The sequence below is a fragment of the Colobus angolensis genome, unplaced genomic scaffold, assembly GCF_000951035.1.
Source record: "Colobus angolensis palliatus isolate OR3802 unplaced genomic scaffold, Cang.pa_1.0 Scaffold116, whole genome shotgun sequence".
NCBI classification, from domain to species: Eukaryota; Metazoa; Chordata; class Mammalia; order Primates; family Cercopithecidae; genus Colobus; species Colobus angolensis.
The window spans coordinates 6158069-6169005 of NW_012112697.1; the positions used below are offsets into that span (position 1 = coordinate 6158069).

Genomic DNA, 10937 nt, shown 5'->3' on the forward strand with positions numbered 1-10937 from the left:
AAAAAAAAAAAAAAAAAAGAGAAGAAACCTCCTACCCCCTCACTATAGTGACTAGAAAGATGCCAGGATTTGGGAGCCCCCATGATTAATGAGAGGCTCATTATATGGAAAAAAAAAATAACAAAACAAATTCCCACGTTTTCTTACACAGCAGTATAAACACTGGGTTAGGGTACAGCAACTATGCCATTTCCTTCTAAGTCCCCTCATTCTGGATGCCAGGCTTTTACATTAAGCTCAGAAGGGTATTTCTTTTCTTTTTTTTTTTTTTTTTTGAGACGGAGTCTGGCTCTGTCTCCCAGGCTGGAGTGCAGTGGTCGGATCTCAGCTCACTGCAAGCTCCGCCTCCCGGGTTTACGCCATTCTCCTGCCTCAGCCTCCGGAGTAGCTGGGACTACAGGCGCCCGCCACCTCGCCCGGCTAGTTTTTTGTATTTTTAGTAGAGACGGGGTTTCACCGTGTTAGCCAGGATGGTCTCGATCTCCTGACCTCGTGATCCGCCTGTCTCGGCCTCCCAAAGTGCTGGGATTACAGTCTTGAGCCACTGTGCCCGGCCCAGAAGGGTATTTCTAAGGATGGATGAGAAGTGATACCATCTCAACTCTCTGGAACAAAGGCAGGACTGATAATGGAGCATCTCAGAAGGTAGAGAAAGCCATCGTGGAGAACAAGTGCATGTCAGTGCACCCCAGGAAGCAGCCGATGCTGCCAAGAGCCAAGCACACACAAACATCCCAACAAAAGGCAGCAGTTGGGGCAGACAAATACCAAGAGACTGAGGTATGGAGGTTTCTGCTCCAACCAGTCCATGGGCAGACAATGCGAATGTGTTCAGCTGCCAAGAGGAGAAGCCTAAAAGCCATTTGTAGCCTGGCTAAAAGCTTCTAACGGATCCTTAAACCTAAATAAAGTTAGGACAGCAGAATTTAATTGTCCATTTGTGATTCAGATTTTGGGAATTAAAAAAAAAATCTGGAAATCTTCCCCCACCCACTTTGTTTAAAACATAAAATCAGATGATAGAAACTGGTAGGGCAACTCCAAGTGCACTCATGGAATGAAGAAGTTTCTATAAATGCAGCAATCCTCTCCCCACAAGTTTTCCTAAGATGACTAAAATCTGAAGAATATATAGCAAACAATTTAAAAACCAAATGACAATAAGAAGAAATGAAGTTGATATTCACTGCATACCCTCCTTCCCTGTTCCTCAGTGCGGTAGGCGTGTCTGTATAAACAAGAGAACACAGCTCCCTGAGGCATAAATTCACTGGTCTCATTCCAACCGTGGGTGTGGCAAAGACGAGAAGCATCTCCCTGGCACTTGCGGTATAGGACAGGGTCCAGCCTATAAGGTTAAGAGTTAAAAGGACAACCACTAATTAACAGACATTTCCTTCTAACGCAGGCTAAGGGTTTTTACGAGGTGCTTGCTTGTATACTGGGTTTTTATGAGGTGCTTGCTTGTATACTCATTGATAATCACTTCCGGGGCATGGAGACAGAAGATATGTAAAAGTATATTCCTGAATTTTTTTTTTTTTTTTTTTGACACAGCATCTCTCAATCTGTCACTCAGGCTGGAGTGCCGTGGCGCTATCTTGGCTCAGTGGAACCTCTGCCCCCGGGGCTTGAAAGCAATCCTCCCACCTCAGCCTCCCAAGTAGCTGGGGCAACAGGCACACACCAGGCTCTTTTTTGACATTTTTGGTAGAGATAGTCTCGTCATGTTGTCCTGGCAGGTCTCAAACTCTTGAATTCAAGCAATCAGCCTGCCTTGGCCTCTCAAAGTGCTGGGATTACAGGCATAAGCCACTGCACCCGGCCATGAATTCTGTTCTTAATGAACACACAGTAGTCAGCACTGTGGGAGGCTTAGGCAGGAGGATAACTTTCTATACAAGTTTGTTAACCTTCTACAGAAGATTTAGATTATCCCTCAAGATATCTTGGCTTTGTTAGATACCTAACATTTTAATAACAGACTTAGCACTCACATGCCCTGGTTGAAAACAGAAAACTAGAGCTGTAGCCAATACCAGGCAATTCACAACTTTTTACTTAATACTTTTTACTAAACACCTTTTTCTAAGTAGGAATGAAGTTCAATCCTATGTAATATATTAGATTCAGTAAGATAAGGAAATGGTAAGATAGATAGTCTCCTAGTCAGTTTTCTCTCTTCTTCCTGTGCAAGGTGCCCCCTTGCACAGAAGTAATCTTTTTGGTTACTTGAGTGTGCTTATCAATTTATGAGCCTTGACATTTAACTCTGAATCTGGAGACAGTAGATTAGACAATGAGCCTGCTTCCCCAAATCAGACCAGGGCATGCTTAATTCTGTCCATATTATATTGTCAACTTTGGTAGAGAGCTAGTTAATGGGAGAAAAAAGCTAATATTTAATGAGCGACTATTAAGAACTAATATTTAGGGCTGGGCACGGTGGCTCACGCCTGTAATCCCAGCACTTTGGGAGGCTGACACAGGCAGATCACAAGGTCAAGAGATCAAGACCATCCTGGCCAGCAAGGTGAAACCCCGTCTCTACTAAAAATACAAAAATTAGCTGGGCATGGTGACACACACCTGTAATCCCAGCTACTCAGGAAGCTGAGGCAGAAGAATTGCTTGAACCAGGGAGTGGGAGGTTGCAGTGAGTCAAGATCCCCACTGCACTCCAGTCTGGTGACAGAGTGAGACTCCATCTCAAAACAAAACAAAACAAACAAACAAAAACCCTAATATTTAATGAGTAACTATGCAGCACTTTTTTTTTTTTTTTTATTATGGGGGAAGGAATTAAAGAGGAGAAAATGTGATTTTGATTAAGGCAATACACTCAGTAGACTATTTAGGTTTAGATGGCCTGAGTAAGCAAAGGGAAATTACAGCCAAGCTTTCTGTAGTCCTTTCCAGAGCTAATTTGAAGGAACAGAAGTAAGAATACATTGAATCTTCAAGTAATCTCTTTCTAGTGAAGTATGTGGGCAAACCACACACACATATTTTTTGAGATAGGGTCTCACTGTCAGCATGCAGTGGCATGATCACAGCTCACTGTAACCTACAGCTCCTGGGCTCAAGTAAATCTCCTGCTTCAGCCTCCCGAGTAGCTAGGACTACAGGTGCACACTGCCATACCTAGCTAATTTTTTTTAGTTTTTGTAGAGACCAGGTCTTGTTATGTTGACCAGGCTGGCCTTAAACTGCTGGCCTCAAGCAATCCTCCTGCCTAGGCCTCCCAAACTGCTGGGATTATAGGTGTGAGCCACTGTGCCTGGCCAAAGTATATATTAATCACCAAAAATAGTTAACTACCACACGATGGTGGCTTAACAACCGAATGGAGAAGCCACTGAACTTGAAAGGCTAGAGAAGCAGTCGGATCCAGTACTGGCTGCTTTGGAGGTGAGGAGAGAAAGCAAGATACAGAAAGAGGAGGGGAATGGCAGCCAATGAACTTAGTGATTCTGGCTGTAATACAGATCCTTCTCCCAGTTCATCCTCCCACCCCCGCCGCTTTTTGTTAACAGGATGAGAGGGAAATTAGAGAATCAAGTTGTCACCTACTGACAAAAACCTCTTAAGACAGACTTAATTCAATAACTCTGAATAAATAAAAGCAAATTCCCATATCCACTGCAAATCAATAAAAATACAACTGCACTATTATCTTCTTAAGAGACATATCTGAAGGCTTTTGCCACCCCCACAGGTACCATAGTTCTTACTAGACACATCTTTGTAGTATCAGAAACATTTTGACCCTGACTTCCAAAGTAGTGGTGAACAAGAATGTGTGGCACAGGCTGGTAGCGGGCCGACTCTGCTTTTAGATAATGTTCTGAAAATGATAAAGAATAGTTTTTCAGGGGATTGGAGTGTGTTAGCTGTACCAGAACTCAACAAAAAGAGTTTCCTACTGATTATTTTAATAAATACAGGTAATTATGACTACAGAGGAGAACAGGCTGAGGCAATACATTTACTTTGGCTTCAAAATACTCACTTCCAATCCCGGGAGATGAAATACTGCAGCTCTAAGAGACGGTGTTCACAATCTTCCACCATCTTCTCTGTGTATAAATGTTCCATCAGGCAGGACAAGATCCTAGCCATAAAATGGGTAAAATTGTAACAAGAGAGAAGTGTTCAGAACTCTATGTCAATATAATATTTCCCTGGTCTGTAGAAGAAGCCTTTTAGTTATTTTCTTAGGGCATTAAGATTTATTTTTCTGAGAATCACTCAAGTTAACTGAACCTGACAGTGGTTATGCCTTCGATCAACTTCAGAGCCACTCAGCACTTAAGACTCTGCATGCACAAGAGCAGTGTGCAGCTGCTGTATTTTTAACTGGTTATGAAAACTTTCCAGCACACAAAGAAGTAGAGAATCATGTAACAGCCACCTTCCCATAACTTTATCAATCTATGGCCAAGTCTGTTTTAACTCTAGGCCTCTTTGCTGATATTTTCAAGCAAAATCCCAGATACCCTATCATTTCATTTGTAAATATTTCAGCATGTTTCTTTAAAACATAAGGACTTAATACCATTATCACACCACCAAGAAATTATTTTAAAAGCTTTACTATCATGTAATACTCTGTTAGTTTTCAAATTTTTTTTTTTTCCTTGAGACAGAGTCTCACTCTGTCACCCAGGGTGGAGTGCAGCGGCGCAACCTCAGCTCACTGCAAGCTCCGCCTCCAGGGTTCACACCATCCTCCTGCCTCAGCCTCCCAAGTAGCTGGGACTACAGGCGCCCGCCACCACGCCTGGCTAATTTTTTTGTATTTTTAGTAGAGACGAGGTTTCACTATTAGCCAGGATGGTCTCGATCTCCTGACCTTGTGATCTGTCCGCCTTGGCCTCTCAAAGTGCTTAGATTACAGGTGTGAGCCACGGTGCCCGGCCCAAATATTTTCAATTATTTTTTTACAAGTGTGTCCAAATCAGGATCCAGAAAAGGTTAACTGATAAGTATCTTAAATGTATTTTCATCTGTAGCAGTTCTTCCGTCTTCCCTCTCCTCTGCCCCTCTTTGGTTGATGTGGTTATTTTTACATTGGTAAATATTCGTAATTAGTTTTAAGTGTGTTTAACCACATAGAAAGCTTTGAGGAAGAACATGATTTTCTAATTCTCTAGCACAGCATGGACAGCAGGAGTTCTTGCATAGCAGAATGAGATAAACATGGACTATACTCACTTTGTTGTTGGGTATGGCCAACTGCAGGCTATAAAGATTTTTGCAGAATGGGAAAGCTGTTCTTACTTGCAACTGTTTTTTTTTTCTGAGATGGAGTTTTGCTCGTCGCCCAGGCTGAAGTGCAATGGCACAATCTTGGCTCCACCTGCCTCAGACTCCTGAGTAACTGGGATTACAGGTATGCGCCACCAATGTCCCACTAATTTTGTATTTTTGGCCGGGTGTGGTGGTTTTCCTTCATGCCTGTAATCCCAGCACTTTGGGAGGCCAAGGCAGGTGGGTCACGAGGTCAGGAGTTCCAGACCAGCCTAACCAACATGGTAAAACCCCGTCTCTACTAAAAGCACAAAAGTTAGCTGGGCATGGTGTTGTGTGCCTGCAATCCCAACTACTTGGGAGGCTGAGCCAGGAGAACTGCTGAACCGGGGTCTGGGAGGCAGAGGTCGCAGTGAGTGAGATCACACCACTGCACTCCAGCCTGGGCTACAGAGCAAGATTCTGTCTCAAAAAAAAAAAAATTGTATTTTTAGTAGAGACAGGGTTTCTCTATGTTGGTTAGAGGCTTGTCTCGAACTCCAGACCTCAGGTGATCTGCCAGCCTTAGCCTCTCAAGGTGCTGGGATTACAGGTGTCAGCTACCATGCCTGGCCTGCTTTGGTTTTTTGACACAGGGTTTTGCTCTGTCATCTGGGCTGGAGTGCAGTGGTATGATCATAACTCACTGTAACCTTGAACTCCTGGGCTCAAGCAATCCTCCCACCTTAACCTCCCAAGCAGATGGGACTACAGGCATGAACCACCACACCAGCCGATTTTAAAAACTTTTATGTGGCCTAGCTATATTGCCCAGGCTGGTTTCAAACTCATGGCTTCAAGTGATCCTCTCACCTTGGCCTCCCAAAGCACTACAATTACAGGCATGAGCTACTGCATCCAGCCATGGTTTAAGAGCTGTTTTTACATCATAAAAAATAAAATGAGAATTAATACTTTAATATAGCATTTATTCAGCTTTTCTAGATCTTGGCTGCAACTCTAGTATCCATTTTGTCCATCACTACTGCCTCCAACTATCACATTTTGTTTTCTTTTTTCTTTTTTTTTTTTGAGACAGAGTCTCACTCTGCCGCCCAGACTGGAGTGCAGTGGCCAGATCTCATCTCACTGCAAGCTCCGCCTCCCGGGTTTATGCCATTCTCCTGCCTCAGCCTCCCGAGTAGCTGGAACTACAGGCGCCCGCCACCTCGCCCAGCTAGTTTTTTGTATTTTTTAGTAGAGACGGGGTTTCACCGTGTTAGTCAGGATGGTCTCGATCTCCTGACCTCGTGATCCGCCCATCTTGGCCTCCCAAAGTGCTGGGATTACAGGCTTGAGCCACCGCGCCCGGCCCACATTTTGTTTTCTATTTCTATTTTCTGTTTCAAGTATTTTCTAACGATTACCAAGTAGTCAATGTATACAATGAGTCAATATACAACTAGGATGAAAAAAGTACAGAGTGCCAAAGTATGTACCACCTCTTTCATGTTTCTCTCATTTTTATTTGATTGTGATATAAAATTATTCAGTAACCTAATATATAGGTCCATATATGCTCAGTCACTGTCGATAAACACCATCACAATATTGGGTCTAGATGTTTCTATATCATGGATGAGGCAGATCCCAGGTTTTAATTCCATTACTAGTTTTAATAAAAGTTGGTATATCTTCAACCTGTTCAGCAAAATTTCAGTTAAGATGTCAAACCACCCAAAAGTCATTTGAAGGAATGTTCCCTGTGCTGCCAAATAAAATACAATATGGATAAATACCACAAAGAAGATAACCTACATTGGGTCTCCGGATCTTATGTGTTTGCAGGCTGTCTGGATTACAGATTCACAAGCTTCATTCAAAGCTCGATCAATGCGGTAATCTGCACCAGGGTCAGTCTCCTGAATCAGTGTTTGAAGCTGAATTAAAACAAATTAAGAAGGAAGAAAGAAAGTCACTTAGGTGCTAGGGAAGAGCAGTGTCTTCATAGCTCAGTCCTATTTGCCACAATGTACTCCAATAAAGTTGTCTACAGTTGTCACTAGCCAAGCTCAAGAGCCCTTGCCAAAGACTTTTCCAACTGGTTTCTCCACCTTGACAGAAGATTTTTCTGTTTGAGTCATTGTAGGGACTGCTTATCCACGTTCTTAATAATCCCTAGAGGTCTTTACAACATGAACACGAAGGCTGCCTCTTTGCTTTTATCTGCCTATTTGTTAATCAAATTACTAAACCTGGTGCTCCCAGCAAAGCTAGAATTGAGTGGAAAAGAGTAAATAAAGAACATTTTCAGTCAGAGACCTAACTGGGTCATAAGAATCTAGAATTTGAATTTTGCTGCGAAAACAATGGTATTAAGTCAAGTGTGCTGTGCTTTATTAAAAGCAGATGTGCAATTTCATTTAACTTGAAGAAATATCAACTACAAAAAACAAGATTATGGTATTTATAATGTCCCATTTTCCTCAACTATTTTTCTATAACCAAGAGGTAAACCAGAGCTTGCTAATTTTAAGTACATAGAAAAATACTTGTCATTATGCAGCTGGAAATGTGACTATATTCTTTATCGTTTACTTTTCCGTCTTGTCATGGAATAAAGGAAAGACAGGAGTATAGGTACTTCACATTTTTTTCCTGCCTTTAAGGCACTTGAGGTGTTGATGAAAAAGCTCTCAATTAAAATCAAAAGAACTGAGTTCTATTAATAGTTCTGGCTCTGACAGATTAGCTTTGAGAACATGGACAACTGATTTAGTTTTAGTTTCTTTAACTGCAGAAAACTGTAAGAAATAATAATATATGGGAGAATACTAGGTAAACTGCAAAGCATTTTACAGACATGAAAGATCATTATTACTACAGATAACTAGCAGATGATGTTTTGGGGTAGAAATCTTTTTTTAATTTTTTCCCCTGAGACAGAGTCTCGCTCTGTCACCCAGGCTGGAGTGCAGTGGCATGATCTCTGCTCACTGCAACCTCCACTTCCCGGGTTCAAGTGATTCTCCTGCCTCAGCCTCCTAAGTAGCTGGGACTACAGGCATGTGCCACCACTCCTGGCTAACTTTTGTATTTTTAGCAGGGACGAGGTTTCGCCACGTTGTCCAGGCTGGTCTTGAACTCAAGTGATCCGCCTGCCTCGAACTCCCAAAGTGCTGGGATTACAGGTGTGAGCCACCACACCCAGACTTGGGGTAGAAATATTTAATAATAGAAAGTAAATTTGAAAACTATAATCCTTACTGGTTTGCATTCCCTTTTGTCAAGTTAAAAAACTGGAACCCTGTTGTGTCACTGATTTGTCCTCTGATACTTACACATCTACCCTATGATCCCACAGGGCCTTCACTGGAGCACCTGTGGGATCATAGGTTAGATCACACATTTATCAGAGAACCATAATCAAAAGGAAATAAAGGAAAAAAACACAAACTTCTATTATCCTGAAAGAAGCTGGTAATCCAGATGAGACAAACATGAAAGATTTCCAATATTCTAGGATAGAAGTTATTTATACCAAAAATTGTTGGTGGCAATTTGGGAAAGCTACAACATGCCGTGGTTAGCTGGTAGGAAAATTACTATCGAATGATTACCAATGTTACTTATGACATTTGTTGACAAAGACCAAAGTATCTACATCTTTTTCTGAGAAAAGTTGGAAGCAACACGGGAGTCTGCAAGTCTCTGAAAGAACTGTATCAGTTAAATATCCATGACTGACAGACAAACTTTAAGAAACAATACATACACTAGACTGCAACTATTTACAGGCGAAAATGGATGCCCTCCAGAGCCTAGTGGGCTAACAGCTCCAGGGATCATTGCTACTCTGGAATTTAGTGACAGTAGCGTGGGAAATAAACACTAACAATGGGAATTGCTACATGATTATACACCTATTCCAGCCCCTGGCATGCTTAGGAAAACCTGGGAAAATGCTTCAGAGAGATGATTAGAGAATAAGACTGGCAGTTATCTTTGGCCTAGGAGAGCCTGGGCCCACACTTGTTCAGCCATGAATGAAGAGAATTTCACAGTTCATGATTATGGTGCATTTGGGAGAGTAGGTACTCAACAAGATGATAACTATCCTTATGCTTTACAGCTTACTATCTGTTGAGAAATCACTAAATCAATCACCAAGCAGAGAACAGGGAAAACTAATGGTCAACCACAGACAGGTACTGAAGTCTGCTGTATTAGGAAGAAAAATTTGAAAAAGAAAGAAAAAAGGGGCCAGGCACAGTGGCTCATGCCTGTAATCCCAGTAGTCTGGGAGGCCAAAGCAGGCAGACTGCTTTAGCGCAGTCATTTGAGACCGGCATGGGCAACATGGTGAGACCCCATCACTTAAAAAACAAAACAACAACAAAAAATAAAAGAAACTCCCCCAAAATGAATTATTTTAAAACATTCGTCAATTTGACTGGGGATGGATACTGTAGCAGAAGACTAAGGACATTTTTCTCCCTTTGAATCATTTAGGCCTTCAATTTTTGTGGGCAAAAGCTAAAAACCCTGGGTCCATAAAAATAAAGTGCTTCTTTCCCACTTGGCTAAATTTATTTTTTATTTTATTTTAATGTTTTAATTTTTTTATTTTTTGAGATGGAGTCTTGCTCTGTTGCCCAGGCTGGAGTGCAGCGGTGTGATCTTGGCTTACTGCAACCTCTGCCTCTCAGGTTCAAGCGATTCTCCTGCTTCAGTCTCCCAAGTAGCTGGGACTACAGGTACATGCCACCACGCCTGGCTAATTTCGTATTTTTCGTAGAGACGGGGTTTCACCATGTTGGCCAGGCTGGTCATGATCTCCTGACCTCAAGTGATCTGCCTGCCTCAGCCTCCCAAAGTGCTGGGATTACAGGAGTGAGCCACCACGCCCAGCCCCACTTGGCTAAATTTAATATGGGCAAAACCATATGTTTCATTACTTGAAGCAACCCTCTAGATTTGGAAAGTACTTTTCTTCTAGGCCCAAAGGGTGATGTGGGCGGTACTTATGTTATCTTTCAAGTTGAGTCACTAGTTCTTTCAACAAGCTAAATATTAAAAAGCCCTGGGTGTGAATTAGGTGCCTCGAAATAAAGTCAAACCAGTCTATTTTCTGTTTTCTGTGTCCTTTACTACAAGTGTAGCCTTAGTAAAAAGACAGGTTTAGGCCAGGCATGGTGGCTTACACCTGTAATCCCAGGCTGAGGCGGGCAGATCACCTGAGGTCCAGAGTTCGAGACCAGTCTAGCCAACATGGTGAAACCCCATCTGTACTAAAAATACAAAAATTAGCTGGGCGTAGTGGTGGGCGCCTGTAATCCCAGCTACTCAGGAGGCTGAGGCAGGAGAATCATTTGAACCTGGGAGGCAGATGTTGCAGTGAACAGAGATTATGCCACTGCACTCCAGCCTGGGCAACAAGAGTGAGACTGTCAAAAAAAAAAAAAGGTAGGTAGGTTCATTCCTAACCCTCCCCCAACAACCTTTCCATGCTGCTCTAAGGATGAAATGCAAATATAGGCTGTCTCCTGATTCATTTTTGGTCTGGGTCCCAGGACCTACACTGGCACAGAGGCAGTCACCAGCAACAACTGCACCTTAGCAACAACACTGTGGCAAAATCAAACAGCAGATTCCAGAAGCCTTCCCTCCTGCCCAGGTTGGTATTTTTTTTTTTTTTTTTTTTT

At 42.4% G+C, this 10937-nt stretch overlaps 1 protein-coding gene across 1 annotated transcript in view; it reads right to left on the reverse strand.

The window, feature by feature from the left end:
• GLG1 (golgi glycoprotein 1) overlaps positions 1–10937 on the reverse strand; it is a 171649-nt gene that overhangs the window by 29389 nt on the left and 131323 nt on the right. The window contains exons 9-11 of the mRNA XM_011962462.1: positions 7051–7172; positions 4013–4114; positions 1195–1348 (exon numbers count right to left, since the gene is read on the reverse strand). Coding sequence (XP_011817852.1) covers positions 1195–1348; positions 4013–4114; positions 7051–7172 — 378 coding nt within the window. The remainder of the gene's footprint in view (positions 1–1194; positions 1349–4012; positions 4115–7050; positions 7173–10937) is intronic.